At 42.5% G+C, this 16,037-nt stretch overlaps 1 protein-coding gene across 9 annotated transcripts in view; it reads left to right on the top strand.

The window, feature by feature from the left end:
• Positions 1-16,037, top strand: part of LOC310705075 (disintegrin and metalloproteinase domain-containing protein 21-like) — a 43,237-nt gene that overhangs the window by 10,834 nt on the left and 16,366 nt on the right. For all 9 annotated transcript variants that reach the window (XR_014525173.1, XM_083499423.1, XM_083499429.1 and 6 more), the window contains 7 exons: positions 518-586; positions 2,373-2,444; positions 6,294-6,466; positions 6,897-6,975; positions 9,022-9,179; positions 10,765-10,930; positions 12,849-12,926. Coding sequence is in view for 8 of the 9 variants with exons in the window: in XM_083499423.1 (XP_083355549.1) it covers positions 518-586; positions 2,373-2,444; positions 6,294-6,466; positions 6,897-6,975; positions 9,022-9,179; positions 10,765-10,930; positions 12,849-12,926 (795 nt within the window). In the remaining variant the exon portion in view is untranslated. The remainder of the gene's footprint in view (positions 1-517; positions 587-2,372; positions 2,445-6,293; positions 6,467-6,896; positions 6,976-9,021; positions 9,180-10,764; positions 10,931-12,848; positions 12,927-16,037) is intronic.

The following is a 16,037-nucleotide window of genomic DNA, read 5'->3' as shown; positions in this document are numbered from 1 at the left end:
GCACATTTGGTTATTGTATCTGCAGAAGAAACGTTTTGAAAGAGGAAGATCTCTAACACTTAACATACAATGTTAAAAACAGTTTAAAGCAACAGTTCAAATGTTTTTAAACTTTTTAATACTGCATTTTTAATTGTTGTAACCTGCCCTGGGAACTTTGAGTTAAGGGTATGTAATAAATTAAAATAATAATATTATTCATTTCAATCTACTGTTGCAATTTTTTTGTTGCATACGATTGTACTTTTATTGTAAGGGTGATTCTTAAGTTTGGTTCTATGTAAGCCACCTATATAACTTCTCTTATCGGGTTATAAATAACTAAACCAATAAATTTAACTAGGGTAAAGGATGGATGAAATAGAATTATTGGGGTAAGAGCTTCCAACTGAATAATGGGTATAGTTGTTTATTGTAAGGTTAATTTTAGGTGATAGGCCTGTTTAGGTTTCTTCTAAAGGAATATTCATGGTACATTTCTGCAATGAAACTTTGTTTTATGTATATTTTGTTTCAGCTAGATGATCTTGAATATGACCCGCCTATCAGATATCTAGAATATTATGCTGTTGTTGACAAAAGCACGGTAAATATTGCCATAGTAAATGTTGCCATATTTATTTACTAGCAGCCTCATATTTGGTGTTGCTCAGGAATTCTGAGACCAAAAAATCAATGCACTTTTTAAAGGTTTGATGTCTACTGTCTTGAGTCAAAATGTTGTCCAATTGTATCTAAACATAGACAAAAACCTCCTAATGCAAAATTTTGTTATATATTAAGAGGTGTTCAAATGCATATCAAGCAGACCTTTCCACCTTAAAATATATGGTAGGCTTATTACCACTGTTTATATCCTGCCTTTCATGATATAAATCATGCCAAAGTGGCTTTCAAGTAACATATGTATAGTAATACACATGCACATATACATACACTAAGGCAACAAACACCACTATTGCCTCATTACGTGAACCATCTTTTGAACACCACAACACACACTTAACTAGCTGTAAAGTAACATAAACATGATATGTAATAAAACTGTAATTTTAATCGTCATATCAAAAAGCACAGTTCTTGATGGCAACATATCATATCTTCTATATGTACAGTGGTACCGTGGGTTACAGACGCTTCAGGTTACCGCTCCGCTAACCCAGATATAGTACCTCGGGTTAAGAACTTTGCTTCAGGATGAGAAGAGAAATCGTGTGGCGGCGGCGCTGTGGCAGCGGGAGGCCCCATTAGCTAAAGTGGTACCTCAGGTTAAGAACAGCTTCAGGTTAAGAACAGAACTCTGGAACGAATTAAGTTCTTAACCCGAGGTACCAGTTTATTGGTATCGTACAGTCCAAGGATTGTCAAGTCCAAAGATTACAATGCAGTTCCTGTTGACAACGCCATTTCATTCTGATATCTTCCTTCTGCGTCATCCTATGTCTGAAAGTGTGACAAACGGAACCGATTAGTAACAAAAGGCAGCTAATAGTAGAATAGTTGTCAGGATACACCCTTGTTTCACCCATTGGGCTTCTTCAGCGACAAGGTTACCAGGAAATTCCTCAGTGGGTTTTAGGGGTTGCTTCTATATAAGCATAGTTTTAATGGTTATTGACATTGAGCATCTTTGACTGGCAACTTCTGCGTTCCTGAGGACTACTTTCTACTGAAAAAAACCTACTGAGGCCACCTCACGAGAAGAGAAGATTCCCTGGAAAAGACCCTGATGTTGGGAAAGATGGAGGGTACAAGGAGAAGGGGACGACAGAGGACAAGATGGTTGGACAGTGTTCTCGAAGCTCCCAGCATGAGTTTGACCAAACTGGAGGGGGCAGTGGAAGACAGTAGGGCCTGGCGTGCTCTGGTCCATGGGGTCACGAAGATTCGGACACGACTAAACGACTAAACAACATCGTGTGTGTTGTGGTGTTCATATACATACACTGACACATACACCCACCCCCACACCAATCAACATAAATATTACAGGTCTCTTTCAAGTTTGTTTTCAGGACTACAGACTTCCAGTTAAAACATATTGAGAGTTTGAGTTATTAGGATGTGTATAGTTATCCTTGGCTAGCTAAATGGAATAATCAGGATACCGGTAGTTTATTGAGGGGGGAAATTACATTACTAATTTCAATAGTTGTTGAAAGATCCCACACCTTTTTTTATATATCAATTGTAGTTTCTAGTAGTATGGAGTATTTGTATTCATTTAGAATCTTAGGTTTATGAAACTCAACATACGATATTTTAATGAAAATTATCCAAAGGAGTATTAATGATGAGGAGGGAATTTGAATGCATCTGAAGAACCCAAGTCATAGTTAAACATTTTGTCTTTCCTTTTCTCTATCTCTTAGTTTATTCTCAATGATCGCAATGAAACTCAGTTAGTGTTGATAATGCTTCGTATGATCTCTGATGTTCACAGCGTGAGTATATTTTAGAAGACCTTTTCTGTGAATCTCATGGAGAACTGATTGCTGCCCCAATAGAAAACAAATCAGATATCCAATATTTTGGTTTAGCTTTGATTGGGGAGTAGTGTGTCCACCCAAACACTGCCTGAAACAGCAGTGTGGGTCTTGCGTCCGCCAGGTGGACTCGACGCAGCACTTCCGTGTGCAACTTGCCCCGCCAATGCTGCTCCGGGTGCCGGGGCAGCTAGCTACACCCCTGGCAGCAAAGATGGGTCTTAGGATCTTTCTAATTCAGGTCTCATTACACATAGAAATGTGATTTTCTTCTGGATTTGTAGTTAGAAATCTAGTTCATCAGGTAGAGTTCTTAATGGTTGTTTGGCCCTAATTTAACGCATCCTGACCCTGCAAATATTCTTGTGTTTTTTAAAATCAATTTAGTGGTGCCCTAGAATTATTTCTTATCCTTAAACTTATTGTTTATATTTTATATTATTTTTAAATAATGTTTTTCTTTGCATATAGTAAGTGTAGCCTCAGGCCATATCCAGTCTAAATAACAAACAGGTACACTTCCAGAAGACTAGAAAATTCAGGTGTGGCTTAAACTGGAGCTAACCTCTTTTAACTACATTGTTTTCTCCAAAAGAAAGATGTGAAACGGAATGATAACTGACCAGGGAGTCTCTAATCCCTTTGTTTGTGATTTCGTTTTCTTGAGAGATTCAGTCAAAAATGACCTATTTGAATTATTGTGCCCCAGTATTCTAAGCGTAGTGTTTTGTCCTTCCATTTGTGCAAGTGGGAGGCACTTGTAGAGACAGCCTGTGAAGGTAGGGTACTTACTATTTATTATTTTTCACTTTATTTCATACCATGAATTTTCAGTCGTGAAGGGCTGTTAAGACCTTACAAAAAAGACCATAACAAATAATGTAATAGAACATAATATAATAAAGACTTCATAGCAGTAAAATAGCATAAAATATACTGCAAACAAACACTTAAAAAGCAACAGCATTATAAAAACAGAACAGCATCAGCATTCAAATTATTGAGGGATTAGGGTGATTTAGAGCACCACTATCAGGTTTTTTTGGAAGAGAAGGGTTTAACAAAGAAAAAGAAAAAAAATACACAAGACTACAGAACTTAACCCCAAAAGGGAATTTGAAGACAAGGGGAAAATACTACAAAGCATCAATCTCTGAACCATTGTTAGAAATATAAATTGGGAAAGCTATCTTTGAAAGAGTGGGGGTGGATGAGACAAAGAGAGAGAATGTGTCGGAAGACAAGGAAGAAAAAGTGAGGGGAGAGAGACAAAGAGGGATGGAAATACAGTGGTACCTTGGGTTACATACACTTCAGGTTACATACGCTTCAGACTACAGACTGAAATAGTGCTTCAGGTTAAGAACTTTGCTTCAGGATAAGAACAGAAATCGTGCTCTGGCAGCAGGAGGCCCCATTAGCTAAAGTGGTGCTTAAGGTTAAGAACAGTTTCAGGTTAAGAACGGACCTCCGGAACGAATTAAGTACTTAACCCGAGGTACCACTGTATACTCTGAGTCAAGAGAGGATTTCATGCCCTTTATTCAGCTCATAGTGGTGAGGAGGAATGGAAGTTCCCCCAGAATGTCTGCTTTATATACATTATTTACACAATGGGCCCCACGTGATTGGCTAATTCCGGAATTCTCCTGTAGGCCAATCAGGTTGCAGATTCACTTCCACCTGGAGCTGGATTGGGTGGCTCCTGTGGACCAGTCAGACTGCTGCATTCTGGATCCTATTGTTCTAGGACCAATCAGACTGCTGCATTCTGAATCCTATTGTTTTAGGACCAATCAGACTGCTACATTTGGATCCTATTCAATTCGGTACATGACAGGGATTGTTACCTGTCCCTAATCTGTTGAAACAAATGAAGAAGTATGGTAAGTATGCTTGGCAGCATATTGCATGCAAAAATTGGACCAGCTGTTCTCAGGCCTTAGTAAGGCAACCAGCAGAAGAAGGACTGGGAGCATAGGTGTAGCCAGGATTTTGGGGGGGGGGGAGGACTTTGTTGGGGGGGCGGCAGAACCAATGTGATTGGTCAGTTAGTTAAACATTTTTATTGTTTTACTTGATCTAGGGGGTCAGCTGCCCCCCTCTGCCCCCCGGCTATGCCCATGACTGGGAGAGCAGGCACCCCCAAACCAGAGTAGGATTTTCAGTGGGCATGAATGCAGGGTGTACACCTAGCTAGAAGTTCCAAGAGACATTGTTCTTAATAATACATCAAATACAGGAGTCCAAAAACAATTATAACCTTAGGAAAACAAAAGTATATTAAAAATTGTCTGCTGTAAAAGAAGTTCCATTGGATTCAAGTGGGTTGAAAGTGCCAGGGATGATTTCTGAAAATTGTTATAAAGGCTGTGTATAAGGTTTCGGTCGCATGGTCGGCGGTTCGAATCCCCGCGGCGGGGTGCGCTCCCGTTGCTCGGTCCCAGCGCCTGCCAACCTAGCAGTTCGAAAGCACCCCCGGGTACAAGTTGATAAATAGGGACCACTTACCAGCAGGAAGGTAAACGGCGTTCCGTGTGCTGCGCTGGCTCGCCAGATGCAGCTTGTCACACTGGCCACGTGACGCGGAAGTGTCTGCGGACAGCGCTGGCTCCCGGCCTCTAGAGTGAGATGAGCGCACAACCCTAGAGTCTGTCAAGACTGGCCCGTACGGGCAGGGGTACCTTTACCTTTACCTATAAGGTTTTGGTATACTTCATTGAAAACTGGCAGAGTGATGCCTTCATAGAAATCATGTAGAGTTGGGAGGGACCCAAAGGGTCATTTAGTTCAAACCTTCATGTCCCATTTCCTTGACACCCAAATGCAAACAAGACATTGTTCTGCAGCATCCAAGTGCTGTGACATTTGTATCAATGTAGAAATTGAGGGGTTTAACTTATTCAAAAGGAATATACCAAGCATGAAGGGAAGAAGAGTAGCATTATATGTAAAGGTGTAGACTTGAGAAGCCATTCCTGACTTGGAGCATGGAAGGCAGGTTGAGAGTGCATAGGTAAAAACTGTAGGAGAGGGAAACAGTGGTGTTACTGTGGGTGTCTGCTGTAGAATTCAAGCCAGGCTAAAGCGTAGATGATGCCTTCCTAGAGCAGATTACCAAACATTCAAAAAGGAGAGAGATAGCAGTCATGGGAGACTTCGAGTACCCCAATATCTGTTGGAACTCAGACTCTGCCAAGAACGTAAGGTCCAACAAATTCCTCCATTGCCTTGCTGACAATGTCCTTTCCCAGAAGGTAGAAGAAGCAACAAGGGGATAATCTCTCATGGACCTGGTCCTCACCAACAAGAAGGAACTGCTGGACAAAGTGGAAGTCTGGGGACCTTGGGAGGAAGTGATAATGTTCTCTTCAGTTTCATTATACAGAGGCAAGAGAAAACTGAGTGTAGTTGGGGATGCACTGGCAGATGGAGATCCAACCTCTGCTTAAAAATCTCCAGTGAAGGAGAGTCCACCACCTCCTGAGGGAGTCCGTTCCACTGTCAATCTACTCTTACTCTCAGAAAGTTCTTCCTGATGTTTAGTGGGAATCTCCTTTCTTGTAACTTGAGTAAGAGTTGTTCTTTCTCAACAGGTCCCTTTCAACTCCACAATTCTAGGTTTCTTTGATTAATCATAGCCACGAGGGATGGGCACTGTTCCTGACCGCCAGGCAACATTGCTGCTGGCTCTTGACACCATAACAACTATGAAAGGGAAAACTGGAGGTGGTGGGCCAAAATGGAGGCACTTTGGCAACAATACTATGCATTATAACTGCCCGATTTGGTGTTTTCTGTTTTCAGATATACTTGCCATTAGGTCTTCACCTTTATTTGGTAGGACTGGAGTTGTGGACAGAAAGAGACTACATAACAATTGATACTGAGAATCTTGGCGTGACTTTAGCTGCATTTTACCAATATGCCATCTCTGAGCTTCAACCAAATGTGCATTTTGATCATTCAGGAATAATTACGTAAGACTCTACAGTTTCTTTCTTGAAATTGTCTGCCTTCTTTTTCAACAATATGAAAAGGCCAGATTATTATTACATTATCTCATCATCTTTATCATTATCCTAAAGAAGCCCAGAGTGGCAAATACACAAGTAATGAAAAATTTTTTTTTGAAAAAATTCCTTTGCACCTGTATCAGTTTATAGTAGGAACCCTAGCAAGGACCCTTCCCTTGTCTTTGGTCTTAGCTTATTTATTCATTATTATTGTTGTTCATTCATACTCCAGCTTCTTACAAAGTATACACAGGGAGGAAGCGTACATTAAATCTGTAGATTAAAGAAAGATTAAAATGTTCTGTTCATAAACTTGGGCAAGATAGCTGCTCTGTAACTTTTGCAGTGTTTTATAACTATAACATGTACAGTAATATCTTCTGTTATGTTATAGGGCTAAAGGGTTTCCTGCTGGACTTTCTTGGGGGGACCGGTTTTGTCTTTACACTCTAGTTTCAGTGTCTGCTATTCATGTAGGTGATTATCAGTATCTTTATTTTTGTCTTTGTAATATATTCCTAAAATTAGTAGGCTGCCAGAGGGAGGAAGGTAAATAGGGGTTCAGCCACTAGTTCTCCAGACCTTCCTTTCCATTCCATTGCGTTCCATTCGGGCCAAGCTACCTGTGACCAAAGGAAATTTGCTGCAGTTTTTTTTTTTTTTTTTTAAAAAGATGTAAATAACACAGCTGCCAGGGAAAGGAGATTTGGCTCAAATGTGGACTGTAGATTGAGGCAAGAGTGATAGTTCTATCACCATTCACCCCTTGTACAAATATAATACTATTATTTAATTAACTTATTAGCTGCTTTACACAAATGTCTCATAACAATATAAGAATAGGCAGCTGGATCAGGCCAGTGGACCTTGCCCTCCAGTTTCCAACTGTTATTCAGAAGCATACTGCCTCTGACTCTGGAAGCAGAGGAGAGCCATTATGGCTACGACACATGGCAGTAATCCAGCCATGAGGTTAGCTGGGCATAGATCATTGAAGCGAGTTTATTCCCATCCAGACAGAGCTGCAGCCGGGCCACCAGCTGAAGCTAGTATAAGGCAATATGACCAGTTGTACACCCAGTGGCAAAAAACAATTACCCCCAAGCAGTGCACCTGATCCTTCTGGGTGAGTGCAACCCCATTGAAACATCTTTACTGGACCTATGTTGAGTAGGCACTTGGTTACAGCCTTCAATGTCCATCCATCGTTAGCAGCTGGATCTAACCTGCCCCAGTGCCATAGTTAGGAAAATGGAGGTGGCCTTCATGGGCAACCACAGGGGCTTCTAATCAAGTGATGAGGCTGCGGTGCCATGGGAAAGGCCCCAACAAGCTCCATCTGAGGGATAGTGATGGGGAGGGAAAAGAGTGATGGTCTGGGAGGATGGGACCATGTCTGGCATCAGATCTCGGGCATGGATTGTTTGGAAAGGGAGCAGCCCAGGTTTGGGGTTAGGCCTATGCTGGTACTACGGCTGGCATCATTGGGGACTGCTGTGTAGTTTGGAAAGGTTCACAGGAGGTGATGGATGACTGGATTTGTGTCTCCTCTGTCAAACTTGAAGGGGTGCTGATGGGAAGGAGAATGAAATCTGGTGGTTGTTGGTCTAGGACAGGGGTCTGCAACCCGCGGCTCCGGAGCCGCATGTGGCTCTTTTACACCTTTGCCGCGGCTCCGGGGCGGATACTAGCGAGGGGAGGAGGCGCATTGTGCACCCCGACACTCCCCACTGTGGCGGGCGCTGTACTGGCTGTGACGTCGCATGGGGGCGGTGTGTGGGTTAGTCGCGCACTGTCCCGACGTCACCTTCCCGCCCGCCCGCCCACTACATTGTAAGGGGCATGTACGCTGGTCACTGTTTTGAAGGGGAGTGAAGAACACACACACACACAAAGGTAACTTGTTAATTTAATGTTTATTTCTATGAGGAGGAGTAATTCTGAGGGGTCAAACAAAGAAATAATTTAAAAAAGTGACAAAAAAATTATTTTTACAATGACGAGTTTTGCGGCTCCCAGTTTTTTCTTTTCTTTGGAAATGGGTCCAAGTGGCTCTTTTTGTCTTAAAGGTTGCAGACCCCTGGTCTAGGAAGTGGGGTGGGAATGGGACAGGCAGGCCAGCAGGGGCTTTTGGTCTTATGTCTCATGGCTGATCCCGCTGAGGGAATGGAGGAAGCAGCTGTTCTTCTTCAGGCCTCCATGTGAACTACTCAGCTTGGGACTGGGGGCAGAGTGGGCTGTTGAAAAAGAGGAAAGTGGCGAGGACAAAACAAATCCGGGTCTCAAAATGTATTAAGGCATAACATGGGGGGGGGGGGGAGGAAAACGACTTCCTTTCAATAGCACAAATGCTGAAATGATCTTCCAAAAAAATATACTTGTAGGGTAGAACCCAATTTACATATTTTTAAAGCAGTTGAAATATACTCAAAGGATGTAAATGAAGTATGTATTTATGGAAAGTGTTTGATATTCTGATTACCTCAGTCCCTTCTTTCCTTTTCCTCATTGTATCTCAGACATACAGAAATCCTAAAGTTGATGCTGAAACAATTGCGCATGTGTTGGGTCATTCTCTTGGCTTTGGCCATGATGACACACCCTTAAACAAAGCCCGGGGCTGTGACTGTAATTGCACCAAGCCTGGCAGGTGTATAATGGCGGCAACCGGCAATCCGTGAGTAGTCCTTAATTGATTTCTTTCTTTCTAGTGTTTTTGTCTGAGTTTGGAAAGAAAAGCTGGTCACGTTATATTTTTGCTCAGTTTATTTCTTGCCACTAAAGAAGAAGAAGAAGAAGAAGAGTTTGGATTTGATATCCCGCCTTTCACTCCCCTTCAGGAGTCTCAAAGCGGCTAACATTCTCCTTTCCCTTCCTCCCCCACAACAAACACTCTGTGAGGTGAGTGGGGCTGAGAGACTTCAGAGAAGTGTGACTGGCCCAAGGTCACCCAGCAGCTGCATGTGGAGGAGCGGGGAATCGAACCCGGTTCCCCAGATTACGAGACTACCGCTCTTAACCACTACACCACACTCTGCTCAGTTGTCCTTCTTAGATTCAAACTACAGATTACATTAAGTATCCCATTAGTGTTGTGGGCTTGGCTTTCGTTCCCCCACTGCAACCCTGATCTTAATTGCCCTTTCCATCAACAAGCATGATGATGAAGCTGCTAATTATGCGCTTCACGTAACTTGTAGGCAGATCCACCTGAAAGTTATCTTGTAATCCCTCTTGAAAAAAATGGGAGCTATGCTAGAGTACATCATTCTCAATAATTTTGTGGAGAACTGAACAGTTTCTTGGTAGATTTCCCACTGGAAGAACCTTCTACAGTACACACACATTAAGCTCCTTTGTGGATTTTCTTTGGAGAAGATAAGCAAGATGAGAATTCTCTTTAATTATCAGATAGATGAAATAAAAAAACTATATTTTTTTACAAAGTATTGTTATGAGTTTGTGGGTTCTAGACACCCTAAATTCCTGGGTCCAGTAGATGACAGAATTTACCATATTTTTTGCTCTATAAGACTCACGTTTTCCCTCCTAAAAAGTAAGGGGAAATGTGTGTGCGTCTTATGGAGCGAATGCAGGCTGCGCAGCTATCCCAGAAGCCAGAACAGCAAGAGGGATTCCTGCTTTCACTGCGCAGCGATCCCCCTTGCTGTTCTGGCTTCTGAGATTCAGAATTTTTTTTTTTCTTGTTTTCCTCCTCCAAAAACTAGGTGCGTCTTGTGGTCTGGTGCGTCTTATAGAGCGAAAAATATGGTGATTAAGGCTTGGGGTGTCAAAAGCTAAGCTAGTCTCCTGTGTGAAGTGATAGCTAGACCTTGTGTATTGAGATGTGTACTAAATACTTCCAAATCATCGGGGTATGTTAACAGCTAATTAAGTCAGACTAGCCTCCTGTGAGGGGTAATGAGCCATTAGAACAAAGGATCCTGGTATGAGATGGCAGGTGAGTGGGGCTTACAATGTATTCCTCATTGAGTAGCAGCATGGTATAGTTATTCCTGGATTCCTTAGTCTAAGCATCTGGCTGTAACCTGTATTAAGGAATAAGTAGTTTTATACATTTTCTCCTAGTGTGTTTCAATATTTTGAGGATTTGAAATAATTTAACTATTTTTGTTTCTATCTATTGTTGTACAGCACCTTAGAAGAATTTGTACCCTGAAAGGCAAGATACAAATTAGTATAGTAAATATATTTAATAAATCATTTCATCATACTGGATAATAATTTCTCCTCTGTTACAGAACATGCTCAAGGCTGAGTAACTGCAGCAGGAAGGTATATTATGATGCAATAAGAAAACCAGGAAAAGAATGTCTTATTGACGTACCTAGCAACGTAATTATCAAAAAGAAGTGTGGAAATGGTGTCATTGAGGACGACGAAGAGTGTGACTGCGGCCATGATGAGGTTAGGCATTAAGACTGTTCTGAAATATGTGCACAGAAGAATTAATAAAGTGTGGATGTATATATTTTCCGAGCTGTGGAATTGCTCAGGAGGACAATGAACGATTCTAAATTTTCAGTCTGCTCCGAAATCTTCTGTTCTGTATTCTTAGCAAATCAATGCTACTGTTGTTTCATACTTAAATAAGTTAACAGAGCTTATTTAGACAAGCATAGCCTTATACTGTCTACTCAGATATAAGTCCTGTTACGTTAAATGCGACTTATTCCCCAAGGAAATGCACATAGGGATGCAGCCTAGATCATTTACTTTTCAGGACCAAATTACTTCGCTAAAACTGCTAGTCTGAGAGCCTTTTCTCACACAGAGAGAACAAGAGTAGGGTGGGAATTGTTTTTCTATGGTGTAATCTCTTCCGGGTAGGGAATATTATTATTATTTTATTTAGAGAGCCAGTGTGGTGTAGTGGTTAAGAGCGGGAGACTCGTAATCTGGGGAACCGGGTTCGCGTCTCTGCTCCTCCACCTGCAGCTGCTGGGTGACCTTGGGCTAGTCACACTTCTCCGAAGTCTTTCAGCCCCATTCACCTCACAGAGTGTTTGTTGTGGGGGAGGAAGGGAAAGGAGAATGTTAGCCGCTTTGAGACTCCTTAAAGGGAGTGAAAGGCAGGATATCAAATCCAAACTCTTCTTTATTTATATCCCACCTTTTCCCCAGTCTGTGACAGAGATAAAATAGAACAAGTGAAAAACATAGAAAAGACAGTCATTAAAATGTAATTGGACACTAACAGAATTAAGATAGTATTAAAAGATCCATTAAAAACACAAAACACAGAAATAACTATAAAAACATAACAGCCCTTTCTCCTGCAACGGTATGGGCAGGTCTAATAGCGTAGGTCTTTCTCTTAGAATGGGTATATTTATTATATGAAAACATGCCAGTTAGGTATGAAAGAGCCAAGAAAATGGCTTTGAATACTCCACCCACACTTCACAGCTGCTTAGAAAAATGGCTCCCACATCACTGAGAAAGGGGCCTCAATTTTCAGTTTTACTGAGTCAAGACATTTCCCCCTGAAAAAACAATTACTGGATTACACCCACTTTCTTTGGCTGATAGGGCAAGGAATGATGTGAATCATAATTAGGGAGATAGCAAGAAGTAGCTGAGCACAGGTTCCAGTTGCCCTTGCGACACATATTCCTACAAGAGGTATTAAGTAAGTTGGTGTGTGTTATTACACACCATACCTTTAAAGCACCCTTCACAAGAATCCTGGGATCTGTAGTTTACCCCCTAGGTAAAGGTAAAGGGACCCCTGACCATTAGGTCCAATCGTGGCCGACTCTGTGGTTGCGGCACTCATCTCGCTTTACTGGCCCAGGGAGCCGGTGTGCAGCTTCCGGGCCATGTGGCCAGCATGACTAAGCCGCTTCTGGCAAACCAGAGCAGCACACGGAAACGCTGTTTACCTTCCCGCCAGAGTGGTACCTATTTATCTACTTGCACTTTGACATGCTTTCGAACTGCTAGGTTGGCAGGAGCAAGGACCGAGCAACGGGAGCTCACCCCGTCGTGGGGATTCGAAACACCGACCTTCTGATCAGCAAGTCTTAGGCTCTGTGGTTTAACGCACAGTGCCACCCGCGTCCCAGTAGTTTACCCCCTACACAGCTATAATTTACAGGATTCTTGAGTGTGGGGTTGTATATTCATATGCAACTTAGGGTGACTTTAAAGAGAAGCTCATTGCAGTGGCACCCTGTCCCTGAGAGGCGGAAGGTTTGAAAAGCACAGGTACAGAGGACACCCCTCATCCCCACCAAGTTCTGTTTTGCAAATCTCTCAAGGCAACAACAGTGAAAGAGCTGCTACGCTATAGCATTCAGTATATTTTTTCTTCTTTTATCAGGAACTAGAAGAGGCAGGGATCCTGAATATATTTCTGCAGCCAATTACAAAACTTTCAGGGGCCAAAATACAGTCTCAGGTGAGTGGATAAAATATTAGTAGAATTACACTGTTTCCTACATCAAATTTTGCTACATGTCTTTGGGTCTCCCAGTAGTAGTAGTGTCTTTGTTTGTGTGATGAGGAATGCCAGCTGGCTAAACACCACATAGGTAGGCCATTAAGTTTTACCCTGTATGAAAGGAAGTACAAGGAAGTTTGGCTGCTTTTTGAAGCATGCGATAACAAAAAGATGTTTTGTCCCAGCTGGATATTGAAGTGTTTTGCTTTATTTACATGTTTCCACATAAATATCAGCTGTTCTGTGGACCATACTAGCAGTCTCCAAAGTTTCATGATGGGATTTGTTTGTCGTGAAAACCTCATGAAAATTCCCTTAGCAGTAAGAAAGCAGTCAACATGTGGAGTGACTAAGCCACTGCCAAGAAGTTCTACAGGACACACCCCTGGAAGCTGTGAAGGAACTTTGGGGCTGCTTTGTGACTCTGCCAATGTTAACATAACAGATACAGAGCTGGACTTACATCAGCAGCCAACATCTTCACAGGAGAGGAGACATGCATTGACTGGGGGGGAAATCACTTTATTTTAAGTATATTATCATAGAATCATAGAATCATAGAGTTGGAAGAGACCACAAGGTCCATCGAGTCCAACCCCCTGCCAAGCAGGAAACACCATCAGAGCACGCCTGACATATGGTTGTCAAGCCTCTGCTTAAAGACCTCCAAAGGAGGAGACTCCACCACACTCCTTGGCAGCAAATTCCACTGTCGAACAGCTCTTACTGTCAGGAAGTTCTTCCTAATGTTTAGATGGAATCTTCTTTCTTGTAGTTTGGATCCATTGCTCCGTGTCCGCTTCTCTGGAGCAGCAGAAAACAACCTTTCTCCCTCCTCTATGTGACATCCTTTTATATATTTGAACATGGCTATCATATCACCCCTTAACCTCCTCTTCTCCAGGCTAAACATAGAATCATAGAATCATAGAATCATAGAATCATAGAATCATAGAGTTGGAAGAGACCACAAGGGCCATCGAGTCCAACCCCCTGCCAAGCAGGAAACACCATCAGAGCACTCCTGACATATGGTTGTCAAGCCTCTGCTTAAAGACCTCCAAAGTAGGAGACTCCACCACACTCCTTGGCAGCAAATTCCACTGTCGAACAGCTCTTACTGTCAGGAAGTTCTTCCTAATGTTTAGGTGGAATCTTCTTTCTTGTAGTTTGGATCCATTGCTCCGTGTCCGCTTCTCTGGAGCAGCAGAAAACAACCTTTCTCCCTCCTCTATGTGACATCCTTTTATATATTTGAACATGGCTATCATATCACCCCTTAACCTCCTCTTCTCCAGGCTAAACATGCCCAGCTCCCCCAGCCGTTCCTCATAAGGCATCGTTTCCAGGCCTTTGACCATTTTGGTTGCCCTCCTCTGCACACGTTCCAGTTTGTCAGTGTCCTTCTTGAACTGTGGTGCCCAGAACTGGACACAGTACTCCAGGTGAGGTCTGACCAGAGCAGAATACAGTGGCACTATTACTTCCCTTGATCTAGATGCTATACTCCTATTGATGAGGCCCAGAATTGCATTGGCTTTTTTAGCTGCCGCGTCACACTGTTGGCTCATGTCAAGTTTGTGGTCAACCAAGACTCCTAGATCCTTTTCACATGTACTGCTCTCAAGCCAGGTGTCACCCATCTTGTATTTGTGCCTCTCATTTTTTTTGCCCAAGTGCAATACTTTACATTTCTCCCTGTTAAAATTCATCTTGTTTGTTTTTGCCCAGTTCTCTAATCTGTCAAGGTCGTTTTGAAGTGTGATCCTGTCCTCTGGGGTGTTAGCCACCCCTCCCAGTTTGGTGTCATCTGCAAATTTGATCAGGATGCCCTTGAGTCCATCATCCAAGTCGTTGATAAAGATGTTGAATAAGACCGGGCCCAAGACAGAACCCTGTGGCACCCCACTAGTCACTCTTCTCCAGGATGAAGAGGAACCATTGATGAGAACCCTTTGGGTTCGGTCAGTCAGCCAGTTACAAATCCACTGAGTGGTAGCATAGTCAAGACCGCATTTTACCAGCTTCTTTACAAGAATATCATGGGGCACCTTGTCGAATGCCTTGCTGAAATCAAGGTAGGCTACATCCACTGCGTTCCCTTCATCTACCAGGCTTGTAATTCTGTCAAAAAACGAGATCAGGTTAGTCTGACATGACTTATTTTTCAGAAATCCATGCTGACTATTGGTGATCACAGCATTCCTTTCTAGGTGCTCACAGACTGTTTGCTTAATGATCTGCTCCAGAATCTTCCCTGGTATTGATGTCAGACTGACTGGGCGATAATTATTTGGGTCCTCTCTTTTCCCCTTTTTGAAAATAGGGACAACATTTGCCCTCCTCCAGTCTGCCGGGACTTCGCCTGTTCTCCAGGAATTCTCAAAGATGACTGCCAGTGGTTCTGAGATCACATCTGCCAGTTCTTTTAATACTCTTGGATGCAGTTCATCTGGCCCTGGAGACTTGAATACATCTAAACTAGCCAAGTATTCTTGTACTATCTCCTTAGTTATTCTGGGCTGTGTTTCCTTTGCTGAATCATTTGCTCCAAATTCTTCAGGTTGGGCATTGTTTTCTTTATCGGAGAAGACTGAGGCAAAGAAGGCATTGAGGAGTTCAGCCCTTTCTGTGTCCCCTGTTTGCATTTCACCATCTTCTCCTCTGAGTGACCCCACTGTTTCTTTGTTCTTCCTTTTGCTACGAACATACCCATAAAAGCCTTTTTTGTTGCTTTTAACCTCTCTAGCCAGCCTGAGTTCATTCTGTGCTTTAGCTTTTCTGACTTTGTGTCTACACGTGCTGGCTATTTGTTTGAATTCCTCTTTGGTGGTTTCCCCCCTTTTCCATTTTTTGTACACATCCTTTTTTAATCTTAACTCAGTTAAAAGTTCTTTAGATAGCCACCCTGGCTTCTTTAAGCACCTTCCATGTTTCCGTCTCATTGGTATTGCCTGACGTTGTGCTTTTACTATCTCCCTCTTAACAAACTCCCAGCCATCATGAACTCCCTTTCCTTTTAGTATTGCTGTCCATGGGATCTCACCCAGCACTTCCCTAAGTTTTATG

This window comes from Podarcis liolepis (genome assembly GCF_965112155.1).
Source record: "Podarcis liolepis genome assembly, chromosome: 4".
Lineage (NCBI taxonomy): Eukaryota > Metazoa > Chordata > Lepidosauria > Squamata > Lacertidae > Podarcis > Podarcis liolepis.
The sequence above is the reverse complement of the archived record's forward strand: the minus strand, read 5'-3'. Positions and strand labels throughout refer to the sequence as shown.